Consider the following 17036-nt stretch of genomic DNA (forward strand, 5'->3'; position numbering starts at 1 on the left):
CGTTGGAGATGGTGTTGTATACACACGTTGGGGGTGGTGTTGTGAATGAGTGTTGGAGATGGTGTTGTAGATACACTTTGGAGATGGTTTTGTGAATGAGCGTTTGAGATGGTGTTGTGAATGAGCGTTGGAGATGGTGTTGTGAATGAGTGTTGGAGATGGTGTTGTAGACATACGTTGGGGATGGTGTTGTGAATGAGCGTTGGGGATGGTGTTGTCAATGAGTGTTGGTGATGGTGTTGTCGACACACGTTGGAGATGGTGTTGTGAATGAGTGTTGGAGATGGTGTTGTAGACACACGTTGGGGATGGTGTTGTGAATGAGTGTTGGAGATGGTGTTGTGAATGAGTGTTGGAGATGGTGTTGTGAATGAGCGTTGGGGATGGTGTTGTGAATGAGTGTTGGAGATGGTGTTGTAGACACACGTTGTGGATGGTGTTTTGAATGAGCGTTGGAGATGGTGTTGTGAATGAGCATTGGAGATTGTGTTGTGAATGAGTCTTGGAGATAGTGTTGTGAATGAGTGTTGGAGATAGTGTTGTGAATGAGTGTTGGAGATGGTGTTGTGAATGAGTGTTGGGGATGTTGTGCGTGAGTGTTGGAGATGGTGTTGTAGACACACGTTGGGGATGGTGTTGTGAATGAGCGTTGGAGATGGTGTTGTGAATGAGTGTTGGAGATGGTGTTGTGAATGAGTGTTGGAGATGGTGTTGTGAATGAGTGTTGAGGATGGTGTTGTGAATGAGCGTTGGGGCTGGTGTTGTAGACACACGTTGGAGGTGGTGTTGTGAATGAGTGTTGGAGTTGGTGTTGTAGACACACGTTGGGGATGGTGTTGTGAATGAGTGTTGGGGGTGGTGTTGTAGACACACGTTGGAGATGGTGTTGTGAATGAGTGTTGGAGATGGTGTTGTAGACACACGTTGGGGATGGTGTTGTGAATGAGTGTTGGAGATGGTGTTGTGAATGAGCATTGGAGATGGTGTTGTAGACACACGTTGAGGATGGTGTTGTGAATGAGCGTTGGAGATGGTGTTGTGAATGATTGTTGGGGATGGTGTTGTGAATGAGTGTTGGAGATGGTGTTGTAGACACACGTTGGGGATGGTGTTGTGAATGAGCGTTGGGGATGGTGTTGTGAATGAGCGTTGGAGATGGTGTTGTGAATGAGCGTTGGAGATGGTGTTGTGAATGCGTGTTGGAGATGGTGTTGTGAATGAGTGTTGGGGATGGTGTTGTGAATGAGTGTTGGAGATGGTGTTGTAGACACACGTTGGAGATGGTGTTGTGAATGAGCGTTGGAGATAGTGTTGTGTATAAGTTTTGGAGATGGTGTTGTGAATGAGCGTTGGAGATGGTGTTGTGAATGAGTTTTGGGGATGGTGTTGTAGACACACGTTGGGGATGGTGTTGTGAATGAGCGTTGGGGATGGTGTTCTGAATGAGCTTTGGGGATGGTGTTGTGAATGAGCGTTGGAGATGGTGTTGTTAATGAGTGTTGGAGATGGTGTTGTGAATGAGTGTTGGGGGTGGTGTTGTGAATGAGCGTTGGAGATGGTGTTGTGAATGAGCGTTGGAGATGGTGTTGTGAATGAGCGTTGGGGATAGTGTTGTGAATGAGCGTTGGAGATGGTGTTGTGAATGAGCGTTGGGGATAGTGTTGTGAATGAGCGTTGGAGATGGTGTTGTGAATGAGTGTTGGGGATGGTGTTGTGAATGAGTGTTGGGGGTGGTGTTGTAGACACACGTTGGAGATGGTGTTGTGAATGAGTGTTGGACTTGGTGTTGTAGACACACGTTGGGGATGGTGTTGTGAATGAGTGTTGGGGGTGGTGTTGTAGACACACGTTGGAGATGGTGTTGTGAATGAGTGTTGGAGATGCTGTTGTAGACACACATTGGGGATGGTGTTTTGAATGAGCGTTGGAGATGGTGTTATAAACACACGTTGGGGGTGGTGTTGTGAATGAGCGTTGGAGATGGTGTTGTAGACACACGTTGTGGGTGGTGTTGTGAATGAGCGTTGGAGATGGTGTTGTGAATGAGCGTTGGAGATGGTGTTGTGAATGAGTGTTGGAGATGGTGTTGTGAATGAGCGTTGGAGATGGTGTTGTGAATGAGCGTTGGGGATGGTGTTGTGAATGAGCGTTGGAGATGGTGTTGTGAATGAGTGTTGTGGTTAGTTTTGTAGACACACGTTGGAGATGGTGTTGTGAATGAGTGTTGGAGATGGTGTTGTGAATGAGTGTTGGGGATGGTGTTGTGAATGAGCGTTGGAGATGGTGTTGTATACACACGTTGGGGGTGGTGTTGTGAATGAGTGTTGGAGATGGTGTTGTAGATACACTTTGGAGATGGTTTTGTGAATGAGCGTTTGAGATGGTGTTGTGAATGAGCGTTGGAGATGGTGTTGTGAATGAGTGTTGGAGATGGTGTTGTAGACATACGTTGGGGATGGTGTTGTGAATGAGCATTGGGGATGGTGTTGTCAATGAGTGTTGGTGATGGTGTTGTCGACACACGTTGGAGATGGTGTTGTGAATGATTGTTGGAGATGGTGTTGTAGACACACGTTGGGGATGGTGTTGTGAATGAGTGTTGGAGATGGTGTTGTGAATGAGTGTTGGAGATGGTGTTGTGAATGAGCGTTGGGGATGGTGTTGTGAATGAGTGTTGGAGATGGTGTTGTAGACACACGTTGTGGATGGTGTTTTGAATGAGCGTTGGAGATGGTGTTGTGAATGAGCATTGGAGATTGTGTTGTGAATGAGTCTTGGAGATAGTGTTGTGAATGAGTGTTGGAGATAGTGTTGTGAATGAGTGTTGGAGATGGTGTTGTGAATGAGTGTTGGGGATGTTGTTGTGCGTGAGTGTTGGTGATGGTGTTGTAGACATACGTTGGGGATGGTGTTGTGAATGAGCGTTGGAGATGGTGTTGTGAATGAGTGTTGGAGATGGTGTTGTGAATGAGTGTTGGAGATGGTGTTGTGAATGAGTGTTGAGGATGGTGTTGTGAATGAGCGTTGGGGCTGGTGTTGTAGACACACGTTGGAGGTGGTGTTGTGAATGAGTGTTGGAGTTGGTGTTGTAGACACACGTTGGGGATGGTGTTGTGAATGAGTGTTGGGGGTGGTGTTGTAGACACACGTTGGAGATGGTGTTGTGAATGAGTGTTGGAGATGGTGTTGTAGACACACGTTGGGGATGGTGTTGTGAATGAGTGTTGGAGATGGAGTTGTGAATGAGCATTGGAGATGGTGTTGTAGACACACGTTGAGGATGGTGTTGTGAATGAGCGTTGGAGATGGTGTTGTGAATGATTGTTGGGGATGGTGTTGTGAATGAGTGTTGGATATGGTGTTGTAGACACACGTTGGGGATGGTGTTGTGAATGAGCGTTGGGGATGGTGTTGTGAATGAGCGTTGGAGATGGTGTTGTGAATGAGCGTTGGAGATGGTGTTGTGAATGCGTGTTGGAGATGGTGTTGTGAATGAGTGTTGGGGATGGTGTTGTGAATGAGTGTTGGAGATGGTGTTGTAGACACACGTTGGAGATGGTGTTGTGAATGAGCGTTGGAGATAGTGTTGTGTATAAGTTTTGGAGATGGTGTTGTGAATGAACGTTGGAGATGGTGTTGTGAATGAGTTTTGGGGATGGTGTTGTAGACACACGTTGGGGATGGTGTTGTGAATGAGCGTTGGGGATGGTGTTGTGAATGAGCTTTGGGGATGGTGTTGTGAATGAGCGTTGGAGATGGTGTTGTTAATGAGTGTTGGAGATGGTGTTGTGAATGAGTGTTGGGGGTGGTGTTGTGAATGAGCATTGGAGATGGTGTTGTGAATGAGCGTTGGAGATGGTGTTGTGAATGAGCGTTGGGGATAGTGTTGTGAATGAGCGTTGGAGATGGTGTTGTGAATGAGCGTTGGGGATAGTGTTGTGAATGAGCGTTGGAGATGGTGTTGTGAATGAGTGTTGGGGATGGTGTTGTGAATGAGTGTTGGGGGTGGTGTTGTAGACACACGTTGGAGATGGTGTTGTGAATGACTGTTGGACTTGGTGTTGTAGACACACGTTGGGGATGGTGTTGTGAATGAGTGTTGGGGGTGGTGTTGTAGACACACGTTGGAGATGGTGTTGTGAATGAGTGTTGGAGATGGTGTTGTAGACACATGTTGGGGATGGTGTTTTGAATGAGCGTTGGAGATGGTGTTATAAACACACGTTGGGGGTGGTGTTGTGAATGAGCGTTGGAGATGGTGTTGTAGACACACGTTGTGGGTGGTGTTGTGAATGAGCGTTGGTGATGGTGTTGTGAATGAGCGTTGGAGATGGTGTTGTGAATGAGTGTTGGAGATGGTGTTGTGAATGAGCGTTGGAGATGGTGTTGTGAATGAGCGTTGGGGATGGTGTTGTGAATGAGCGTTGGAGATGGTGTTGTGAATGAGTGTTGTGGTTAGTTTTGTATACACACGTTGGAGATGGTGTTGTGAATGAGTGTTGGAGATGGTGTTGTGAATGAGTGTTGGGGATGGTGTTGTGAATGAGCGTTGGAGATGGTGTTGTATACACACGTTGGGGGTGGTGTTGTGAATGAGCGTCGGAGATGGTGTTGTGAATGAGCATTGGGGATGGTTTTGTGAATGACTGTTGGAGATGGTGTTGTGAATGAGTGTTGGCGATGGTGTTGTGAATGAGCGTTGGGGATGGTTTTGTGAATGAGCGTTGGAGATGGTGTTGTGAATGAGCGTTGGGGATGGTGTTGTGAATGAGTGTTGGAGATGGTGTTGTGAATGAGTGTTGGGGATGGTGTTGTGAATGAGCGTTGGAGATGGTGTTGTATACACACGTTGGGGGTGGTGTTGTGAATGAGCGTCGGAGATGGTGTTGTGAATGAGCATTGGGGATGGTTTTGTGAATGAGTGTTGGAGATGGTGTTGTGAATGAGTGTTGGCGATGGTGTTGTGAATGAGCGTTGGGGATGGTGTTGTGAATGAGCGTTGGAGATGGTGTTGTGAATGAACGTTGGGGATGGTGTTGTGAATGAGTGTTGGAGATGGTGTTGTGAATGAGCGTTGGGGATGGTGTTGTGAATGAGCGTTGGAGATGGTGTTGTGAATGCGTGTTGGAGATGGTGTTGTGAATGAGTGTTGGGGATGGTGTTGTGAATGAGTGTTGGAGATGGTGTTGTAGACACACGTTGGAGATGGTGTTGTGAATGAGCGTTGGAGATAGTGTTGTGAATAAGTTTTGGAGATGGTGTTGTGAATGAGCGTTGGAGATGGTGTTGTGAATGAGTTTTGGGGATGGTGTTGTAGACACACGTTGGGGATGGTGTTGTGAATGAGCGTTGGGGATGGTGTTGTGAATGAGCTTTGGGGATGGTGTTGTGAATGAGCGTTGGAGATGGTGTTGTTAATGAGTGTTGGAGATGGTGTTGTGAATGAGTGTTGGGGGTGGTGTTGTGAATGAGCGTTGGAGATGGTGTTGTGAATGAGCGTTGGAGATGGTGTTGTGAATGAGCGTTGGGGATAGTGTTGTGAATGAGCGTTGGAGATGGTGTTGTGAATGAGTGTTGGGGATGGTGTTGTGAATGAGCGTTGGGGGTGGTGTTGTAGACACACGTTGGAGATGGTGTTGTGAATGAGTGTTGGACTTGGTGTTGTAGACACACGTTGGGGATGGTGTTGTGAATGAGTGTTGGGGGTGGTGTTGTAGACACACGTTGGAGATGGTGTTGTGAATGAGTGTTGGAGATGGTGTTGTAGACACACGTTGGGGATGGTGTTTTGAATGAGCGTTGGAGATGGTGTTATAAACACACGTTGGGGGTGGTGTTGTGAATTAGCGTTGGAGATGGTGTTGTAGACACACGTTGTGGGTGGTGTTGTGAATGAGCGTTGGAGATGGTGTTGTGAATGAGCGTTGGAGATGGTGTTGTGAATGAGTGTTGGAGATGGTGTTGTGAATGAGCGTTGGAGATGGTGTTGTGAATGAGTGTTGTGGATAGTGTTGTAGACACACGTTGGAGATGGTGTTGTGAATGAGTGTTGGAGATGGTGTTGTGAATGAGTGTTGGGGTTGGTGTTGTGAATGAGCGTTGGAGATGGTGTTGTATACACACGTTGGGGGTGGTGTTGTGAATGAGCGTCGGAGATGGTGTTGTGAATGAGCATTGGGGATGGTTTTGTGAATGAGTGTTGGAGATGGTGTTGTGAATGAGTGTTGGCGATGGTGTTGTGAATGAGCGTTGGGGATGGTGTTGTGAATGAGCGTTGGAGATGGTGTTGTGAATGAGCGTTGGGGATGGTGTTGTGAATGAGTGTTGGAGATGGTGTTGTGAATGAGTGTTGGGGATGGTGTTGTGAATGAGCGTTGGAGATGGTGTTGTATACACACGTTGGGGGTGGTGTTGTGAATGAGCGTCGGAGATGGTGTTGTGAATGAGCATTGGGGATGGTTTTGTGAATGAGTGTTGGAGATGGTGTTGTGAATGAGTGTTGGCGATGGTGTTATGAATGAGCGTTGGGGATGGTGTTGTGAATGAGCGTTGGAGATGGTGTTGTGAATGAGCGTTGGGGATGGTGTTGTGAATGAGTGTTGGAGATGGTGTTGTGAATGAGCGTTGGGGATGGTGTTGTGAATGAGTTTTGGAGATGGTGTTGTATACACACGTTGGGGATGTTGTTGTAGACACACGTTGGAGATGGTGTTGTGAATGCATGTTGGGGATGGTGTTGTGAATGAGTGTTGGGGATCGTGTTGTGAATGAGTGTTGGGGATGGTGTTGTGAATGTGTTGGGGATGGTGTTGTGAATGAGTGTTGGGGATGGTGTTCTGAATGTGTTGGGGATGGTGTTGTGAATGAGTGTTGGGGATGGTGTTCTGAATGTGTTGGGGATGGTGTTGTGAATGAGTGTAGGCGATGCTGATATGAATGGTTGTTGGAGATGGTGTTGCAGACACACATTGGGGATATTCTTGTGGATACATGTTAAGGATGGTACATACTAAGATTCTCATTTCTCTGGTAGGAGCTGGATACTCCCTGCACATTCGCTCCACTGATAAATCAGAATTCCTCCCCTCCCTTCCTCACCCGAGGACTAGATCCAAACCATCTGGGAGACCTGCCAACAACCAGATACTTCCCCGCTGCACCTGGATTTGAGGGATTGTCTTCCCACTGGGAGAGCCCCATGCTCGGCTGCTACATCACCAGTGCACCATCTGCACTCGGTGGGATATAGTCACACCTCCCCTGGCACCCATCCGAACACAGCTATTCTTGTTATCTGCAGGAAATGTGATCGCTTCATGTTTCATTCATCCAGCTTTTTAAAATAATTCCAACCAATCCACTCAGTCTTTTTCCCAGGGTTGGGGAATTACGAGCTAGAAGTCACAGTGTTAATCAGAATCAGGTTTAATATCACCAGCATATGTCGTGAAATTTGATAACTTAGCGGCAGTAGTAGAATGCAATACATAATAATAGAAAAAACTGAATTACGGCAAAAAAATACACACACGCCCACACACACACGCGCACAGACACACACACACATGCACACACACACGCGCACACACACACACACACACACACACGCACACACACACACTCTCACACTCACACACACACACACACATGCACACTCTCACACAGACACAGACACACATAAGTATATGTGTGTGTGTGTGTGTGTGTGTGTATAATAGTTAAATAAGTAGTACAAAAATAGAAATAAAAAAGTAGTGAGGTAGTGTTCACGGGTTCGATGCCCATTCAGAAATCAGATGGCAGAGGGGAAGAAGCTGTTCCTGAATCACTGAATGTTTGTCTTCAGGCTTCTGTACCTCCTACCTGATGGTAACAGTGAGAATAATGTGAGAAAAAAGAGATTTAATAGGAACTTGAGAGGCATCTGTTTTATACAGAGGGTGGTGAGTACTGTATGTGGAACGAGCTGCCACAGGAAGTGGCCAGAGGCAGGAAATGTGACATTCAAAAGGCACTTGGTCAACTACAGTACATGGATAGGAAAGGTTTTGATGGGCATCTTGGTTAGCATGGATGTGTTGGGCTGAAGGGTCTTTTTCTGTGCTCTACACTCAGATGTGGTGTTGAAAAGTACACCCACTCCCCACACATGTTGCAGTGGCTGAAGTTGAGGGCACAGTCTAATGGATTCCAGGAACCTCTGTTACTGCTCTGTGAGGGTAATATCACACGGCCCCCCGGTAAAACGCAACCTGACATGAGGCCTACCGGTCACGCGCTTCCTGAATCGCAGCTGCTCTGCACACTCACCCTCAACAGTGGGGAGTCCTTCGGCAGGCAGCGTGTGAGATCTGTTTCTACGCTGAATTTACAGAGTTGAGACCTTCGCTGTCCTCTGCTCTCACAGGAGGGCAGGGTCCAGGCCGACAACATTGTGGGAGCTTGCCGAACACCACCCATCCCTCACTGGCTCTGGGTGGCCCTGGCAACTGATTGTATTCGGGGTGGCTACTAAACCTTCAAGCCCCACCTGCCACACCAAAAACATCAGGTCAACGTCTGCCAGTGGCACTGCTACTCAAAGTGCCTACAACCCAGTGGATCCCAGCTGTGCAGAGGAGCTCAGTAAGTTAATCCAGTCTCTGCCACACCCCCTCAACCCTCATCGACCCCAAACCTCAGGCACCATCTCAGTGGTCACTGATGTCCACGGGATGCTCGAAACCAAGCTGTCGGTGTTCTAGGTTCCTCCCATAGTCCCAAGACACACTCATTGGTAGGTTAAATAGTCATTGTAAATTGACCTGAGATTGGGCTAGGATGAAATCGGGGGTTGCCTGAAGGGGCCAGGATGGCCTATTCTCAACATGGCAGGTGTGGGACACCGTGTCTGTCCATTCAGGGGTGAGGTCAGGGTTACACATAATACAACATTTAAAGCTCTGGTTAAACAGAGGGAAGGGGGTTCCACATTCAGTGATTATGTTTGAGTCTGTGGTTCCTAACAATATAACGATGATGGCTTTGTGCTCATCGTGAGTCAGTGTTGGGGTTCTGTGGCTGTGGCTGTTGATGAATGGGAACTCAGTTCTCTGTGGAACGTCAGCTCATTGATCTGAATTGACCACACTGTTGAGACTGACGTGACCGAGAGCAGATGAGGCTCTGTCCATCTGTTTGACAAAGATGACAGTGTCTTTCAGTCGCCTTACTGCTCCAGCTGACAAAGAGTACTGTCTGAGAACAGCCATCCCGTCAGACTCTATCCTGTCCACACCACATCTGCTGATTTAATATTTACACACTGGGGAGATCAGCGGAAGCCCTGTCTCACACTTTTTCTAACAAATGTATGGACATATCCTGAGGAATTGGTCAATTAGGATGGTGGTCAGTTTCCAGATCACTCATGGCAAGTGGTTCCTCCTGTGCACTGGCCCACCAGGCAACATTCCTCCTTTATCACCTGGTGATTCCAGCGGCACTGCAGGTCTGAGAACTCACACAGCACCAGCATCTCTCCCACCGATTTCCGACTAATGGTGGACCTCCAACATGCAGTTGGTGAGGCCTCATCGTGGAGCTCGCAGCTTATTTGTCTCCCAGCGCTGCATTATCGTACATCCTGAGGTTTGAACGACCTCACCTGTCTGGATAGAGGTCTTCCACTGTTCCTGGGTACATAATAAACAAGAGATCAATGACCCTTCGATGGGAGAATGCTGTTCACTAATCCCATTTCCTTGTAGGTATTTAAATATTTTATTGTGCCTATTAATATGTGTTAATAGTTTTAGAATACAATAGAACATATTTAAGTTTTTTTGGGAGGTCTATTTGGGTGTGTGTGTGTGAGAGAGAGACAGAGAGAAAGATTGTGCACGTGTGTGGATTCCATCCATCCAGAAGAACAGTGGACACAGGATGTTCCATCCATCCAGAGGAACAGTGGACACAGGATGTTCCGTCCATCCAGAGGAACAGTGGACACAGGATGTTCCGTCCATCCAGAGGAACAGTGGACACAGGATGTTCCGTCCATCCAGAGGAACAGTGGACATCAAGATGTTCCATCCATCCAGAGGAACAGTGGACATCAAGATGTTCCGTCCATCCAGAGGAGCAGTGGACATCAAGATGTTCCGTCCATCCAGAGGAACAGTGGACACAGGATGTTCCGTCCATCCAGAGGAACAGTGGACACGGGATGTTCCGTCCATCCAGAGGAACAGTGGACACAGGATGTTCCGTCCATCCAGAGGAACAGTGGACACAGGATGTTCCGTCCATCCAGAGGAACAGTGGACACAGGATGTTCCGTCCATCCAGAGGAACAGTGGACATCAAGATGTTCCGTCCATCCAGAGGAACAGTGGACACAGGATGTTCCGTCCATCCAGAGGAACAGTGGACATCAAGATGTTCCGTCCATCCAGAGGAACAGTGGACACAGGATGTTCCGTCCATCCAGGGGAACAGTGGACACAGGATGTTCTGTCCATCCAGGGGAACAGTGGACACAGGATGTTCTGTCCATCCAGAGGAACAGTGGACACAGGACGTTCTGTCCATCCAGAGGAACAGTGGACATCAAGATGTCCATCCAGAGGAACAGTGGACACAGGATGTTCCGTCCATCCAGAGGAACAGTAGACACAGGATGTTCCGTCCATCCAGGGGAACAGTGGACATCAAGATGTTCCGTCCATCCAGAGGAACAGTGGCACAGGATGTTCCGTCCATCCAGAGGAACAGTGGCACAGGATGTTCCGTCCATCCAGAGGAACAGTGGACACAGGATGTTCCGTCCATCCAGAGGAACAGTGGCACAGAATGTTCCATCCATCCAGAGGAACAGTAGACATCAAGATGTTCTGTCCATCCAGAGGAACAGTGGCACAGGATGCTCCATCCATCCAGAGGAACAGTGGACACAGGATGTTCCATCCATCCAGAGGAACAGTGGACATCACGATGTTCTGTCCATCCAGAGGAACAGTGGCACAGGATGTTCCATCCATCCAGAGGAACAGTAGACATCAAGATGTTCTGTCCATCCAGAGGAACAGTGGCACAGGATGCTCCATCCATCCAGAGGAACAGTGGACACAGGATGTTCCGTCCATCCAGAGGAACAGTGGACATCAAGATGTTCTGTCCATCCAGAGGAACAGTGGACACAGGATGTTCCATCCAGCTAGAGGAACAGTGGACACAGCATGGAAGGAGTGCACTGCCCCCAAAAGCCCCATCTTTGGAAGTAGGGCCCACATTTGTCACCACAGAGCCCAGACAACTAAGTAGAAGAGACCATCCTATCCTCGATCTCCTGGGACTGCCTGAGAAGAGGAGTGAGTGTGTGTGTGTGTGTGTGTGTGTGTGTGTGTGTGTGTGTGTGTGTGTGTGTGTGTGTGTGTGTGTGCACGCGTGTGAATGTGTGTGTGCGTGTGCGTGTGTGTGTGTGTGTGTGTGCGTGAGTGTGTGTGCATGCGCGTGTGTGAGTGTGTGTAGGGTAGTGTGTGTGTATGTGGGTATATGTCTGTGTGAGTGTGTGTAGGGTTTGTGTGTGTGTGAGTGAGTGTGTGTGGGTATATGTGAGTGTGTGTGTGTATGTGTGTGTGGGTATATGTCTGTGTGAGTGTGTATGTGTGTGTGTGGGTATATGTCTGAGTGAGTGAGTGAGTGAGTGTGTGTGTGTGTGGGTATATGTCTGTGTGAGTGTGTGTAGGGTTTGTGTGTGTGTGAGTGAGTGTGTGTGGGTATATGTGAGTGTGTGTGTGTATGTGTGTGTGGGTATATGTCTGTGTGAGTGTGTATGTGTGTGTGTGGGTATATGTCTGAGTGAGTGAGTGAGTGAGTGTGTGTGTGTGTGTGTGGGTATATGTCTGTGTGAGTGTGTGTAGGGTTTGTGTGTGTGTGAGTGAGTGTGTGTGGGTATATGTGAGTGTGTGTGTGTATGTGTGTGTGGGTATATGTCTGTGTGAATGTGTATGTGTGTGTGTGGGTATATGTCTGAGTGAGTGAGTGAGTGTGTGTGTGTGTGTGTGGGTATATGTCTGTGTGTGTGTGTGTGGGTATATATCTGTGTAAGTGAGTGTGTGTGCGTATAGATGCATCATATCCTGACATTGACACATAGCATGTGTCAGTGTGAGAGTTGTGTGTGTGAGAACTGTGAGTGTGGGATAGGTGAAGAGTGTGAGTATTGTGGGTGTGAACGTTGTGGGAACTGTGAGTGTGAGCACTGTGAGGATGTGCTTCACTCTGGGGCAGATGCACTGACTGACTGACAATCGTCTCTGTTTCCTCCTCAGCTGGCGGGCTGCGGTATACTAGGAGTGGGGATCTGGCTGGCAGTGACACAGGGCAACTTTGCCACACTCTCTGCTACCTTCCCCTTCCTGTCTGCTGCCAACGTGCTTATGGGCATGGGCACCGTGGCGATGGTGGTCGGATTTCTTGGCTGTGTTGGTGCCATCAAAGAAAACAAATGTCTCTTGCTGTCTGTGAGTATCAAAGCAGCTTCTCCTACTCACCGTTCACACATGCTCACACTCACACTGCATACCCACCGCACACTTCGTACCCACACTTCCTGTGCACACCTCATTATACCACTTCCTGTGCACACCTCAGTCCCACACTTCCTGTGCACACCTCAGTCCCACACTTCCTGTGCACACCTCGTTATACCACTTCCTGTGCACACCTCAGTCCCACACTTCCTGTGCACACCTCAGTCCCACACTTCCTGTGCACACCTCAGTCCCACACTTCCTGTGCACAACTCAGTCCCACACTTCCTGTGCACACATCAGTCCCACACTTCCTGTGCACACCTCGTTCCCACACTTACTGTGCACACCTCGTTCCCACAATTCCTGTGTACACATCAGTCCCACACTTCCTGTGCACACATCAGTCCCACACTTCCTGTGCACACCTCATTATACCACTTCCTGTGCACACCTCATTATACCACTTCCTGTGCACACCTCAGTCCCACACTTCCTGTGCACACCTCAGTCCCACACTTCCTGTGTACACCTCAGTCCAACACTTCCTGTGCACACCTCGTTATACCACTTCCTGTGCACACCTCAGTCCCACATTTCCTGTGCACACCTCAGTCCCACACTTCCTGTGCACACCTCAGTCCCACACTTCCTGTGCACAACTCAGTCCCACACTTCCTGTGCACACATCAGTCCCACACTTCCTGTGCACACCTCGTTCCCACACTTACTGTGCACACCTCGTTCCCACAATTCCTGTGTACACATCAGTCCCACACTTCCTGTGCACACATCAGTCCCACACTTCCTGTGCACACCTCATTATACCACTTCCTGTGCACACCACATTATACCACTTCCTGTGCACACCTCAGTCCCACACTTCCTGTGCACACCTCAGTCCCACACTTCCTGTGCACACCTCAGTCCCACACTTCCTGTGCACACATCAGTCCCACACTTCCTGTGCACACCTCAGTCCCACACTTCCTGTGCACACCTCAGTCCCACACTTCCTGTGCACATATCAGTCCCACACTTCCTGTGCACACATCTGTCCCACACTTCCTGTGCACACCTCATTACTCCACTTCCTGTGCACACATCAGTCCCCCACTTCCTGTGCACACATCAGTCCCACACTTCCTGTGCACACCTCATTCCCACACTTCCTGTGCACACATCAGTCCCACACTTCCTGTGCACACCTCATTACACCACTTCCTGTGCTCACATCAGTCCCACACTTCCTGTGCACACCTCATTACACCACTTCCTGTGCTCACATCAGTCCCACACTTCCTGTGCACACCTCATTTCACCATTTCCTGTGCACACCTCGTTCCCACACTTCCTGTGCACACCACATTACAACACGTCCTGTGCACGCCTCAGTCCCACACTTCCCGTGCACACCTCGTTACCACACTTCCTGTGCACAACTCAATCCCACACTTCCTGTGCACAACTCAATCCCACACTTCCTGTGCACACCTCGTTCCCACACTTCCTATGCTCACATCAGTCCCACACTTCCTGTGCACACCTCGTTCTCACACTTCCTGTGCACACCACATTACAACACGTCCTGTGCACACCACATTACAACACTTCCTGTGCGCACCTCATTCCCACACTTCCTGTGCACAACTCAATCCCACACTTCCTGTGCACACCTCGTTCCCACACTTCCTGTGCACACCACATTACAACACGTCCTGTGCACACCACATTACAACACTTCCTGTGCACACCTCGTTCCCACACTTCCTGTGCACAACTCAATCCCACACTTCCTGTGCACACCTCATTACACCACTTCCTGTGCACAACTCAATCCCACACTCACAACTCAATCACCTCTCCCTCTCCAGTCCCCACACTGACCGCTCCCTCTCCCTTACCCACACTAACCGCTCCCTCTCCCGTCCCGACTCTGACTGCTCCCTCTCCCGTCCCCACACTGACCACACCCTCTCCCGTCCCCACACTGACCATTCCCTTTCCCTCACCCACACTGACCGATCCCTATCCCGTCCCCACACTGACCATCCCCTCTCCCGTCCCCATGCTGACCGCTCCCTCTCCATTACCCACACTGACCGTTCCCTCCCCCTTACCCACACTGACCGCTCCCTCTCCCGTCCCCACACTGACCGCTCCCTCTCCCGTCCCCACACTGACCACACCCTGTCCCGTCCCCACACTGACCATTCCCTTTCCCTCACCCACACTGACCGATCCCTATCCCGTCCCCACACTGACCGTTCCCTCTCCCGTCCCCACACTGACCGCTCCCTCTCCCTTACCCACACTGACCGCTCCCTCTCCCGTCCCCACACTGACCGCTCCCTCTCCCGTCCCCACACTGACTGCTCCCTCTCCCGTACCCACACTGACCGTTCCCTCTCCCGTCCCCACACTGACCACTCCCTCTCCCTTACCCACACTGACCGCTCCCTCTCCCGTCCCCACACTGACCGCTCCCTCTCCCGTCCCCACACTGACCACTCCCTCTCCCTTACCCACACTGACCGCTCCCTCTCCCGTGCCCACACTGACCACTCCCTCTCCCGTCCCCACACTGACTGCTCCCTCTCCCGTACCCACACTGACCGTTCCCTCTCCCGTCCCCACACTGACCACTCCCTCTCCCGTCCCCAGACTGACCGTTCCCTCTCCCATCCTGACTCTGACCGCTCCCTCTCCCGTCCCCACTCTGACCGCTCCCTCTCCCATCCACACAATGACCGCTCCCTCTCCCGTCCCCACACTGACCGTTCCCTCTCCCGTCCCCAAACTGACCGCACCCTCTCCCGTGCCTACATAGACCGCTCCCTCTCCCATCCCCACACTGACCGTTACCTCTCCCGTCCCGACCCTGACTGCTCCATCTCCCATCGCCACACTGACCGTTCCCTCTCCAGTCCCCACACTGACTGCCCCCTCTCCCTTACCCACACTGACCGCTCCCTCTCCCGTCCCCACATTGACCGTTCACTCTCCCGTGCCCACACTGACCGTTCCCTCTCCCGTCCCCACACTGACCGTTCCCTCTCCCTTACCCACACTGACCGATCCCTATCCCGTCCCCACACTGACCGCTCCCAGTCCAGTCCCCACACTGACCGTTCCCTCTCCCATCCCCACACTGACTGCTCTCTCTCCCGTTAACACGCTGACCGTTCCCTCTCCCGTCCCCACACTGACCGTTCCCTCTCCCTTACCCACACTGACCGCTCCCTCTCCCGTCCCCACACTGACCATTCCCTTTCCCTCACCCACACTGACCGATCCCTATCCCGTCCCCACACTGACCGTTCCCTCTCCCGTCCCCACACTGACCGCTCCCTCTCCCGTCCCCACACTGACCGTTACCTCTCCCGTACCCACACTGACCGTTCCCTATCCTGTCCCCACACTGACCGTTCCCTCTCACTTACTCACACTGACCGTTACCTCTCCCGTGCCCACACTGACCGTTCCCTATCCCGTCCCCACACTGACCGTTACCTCTCCCGTATCCACACTGACCGTTCCCTATCCCGTCCCCACACTGACCGTTCCCTCTCCCTTACCCACACTGACCGTTACCTCTCCCGTACCCACACTGACCGTTCCCTATCCCGTCCCCACACTGACCGTTCCCTCTCCCTTACCCACACTGACCGCTCCCGCTCCCTCTCCCATCCCCACACTGACCGTTCCCTCTCCCGTTCCCACACTGACCGTTCCCTCTCCCGTCCCCAGACTGACCGCTCCCTCTCCCGTCCCCAGGCTGACTGCTCCCTCTCCCGTCCCCACACTGACCGCTCCCTCTCCCGTCCCCACACTGACCGTTCCCTCTCCCGTACCCACACTGACCGTTCCCTCTCCCATCCCCACACTGACCGCTCCCTCTCACGTCCCCACACTGACCGCTCCCTCTCCCGTCCCCTCACTGACCGCACCCTCTCCCGTCCCCACACTGACCGTTCCCTCTCCCGTACCCACACTGACCGTTCCCTCTCCCGTCCCCACACTGACCGTTCCCTCTCCCGTCCCCACACTGACCACTCCCTTTCCCTTAACCACACTGACCGCTCCCTCTCCCATCCCCAGACTGACCGTACCCTCTCCCATCCTGACTCTGACCGCTCCCTCTCCCGTCCCCACACTGACCGTTCCCTCTCCCGTCCCCAAACTGACCGCTCCCTCACCTGTCCCGACACTGACCATTCCCTCTCCCGTGCCTACATAGACCGCTCCCTCTCCCATCCCCACACTGACCGTTACCTCTCCCGTCCCGACCCTGACTGCTCCATCTCCCATCCCCACACTGACCGTTCCCTCTCCAGTCCCCACACTGACCACTCCCTCTCCCTTACCCACACTGACCGCTCCCTCTCCCATCCCCACACTGACCGTTCCCTCTCCCGTCCCCACACTGACCGCCCCCTCTCCCTTACCCACACTGACCCCTCCCTCTCCCATCCCCACACTGACCGTTCCCTCTCCCGTGCCCACACTGACCGTTCCCTC

General features: G+C 51.1%; 1 protein-coding gene across 1 annotated transcript in view; it reads left to right on the plus strand.

Moving 5' to 3' along the window:
* The window catches only part of LOC132397532 (uncharacterized), a 156656-nt gene extending 140035 nt beyond the window's left edge, over positions 1 to 16621 (plus strand). Inside the window, exons 2-3 of the mRNA XM_059976362.1 lie at positions 12315 to 12675; positions 16617 to 16621. Coding sequence (XP_059832345.1) covers positions 12315 to 12675; positions 16617 to 16621 — 366 coding nt within the window. The remainder of the gene's footprint in view (positions 1 to 12314; positions 12676 to 16616) is intronic.
* Positions 16622 to 17036: the final 415 nt, after the last annotated feature.

Source organism: Hypanus sabinus, chromosome 7, assembly GCF_030144855.1.
Source record: "Hypanus sabinus isolate sHypSab1 chromosome 7, sHypSab1.hap1, whole genome shotgun sequence".
NCBI classification, from domain to species: domain Eukaryota; kingdom Metazoa; phylum Chordata; class Chondrichthyes; order Myliobatiformes; family Dasyatidae; genus Hypanus; species Hypanus sabinus.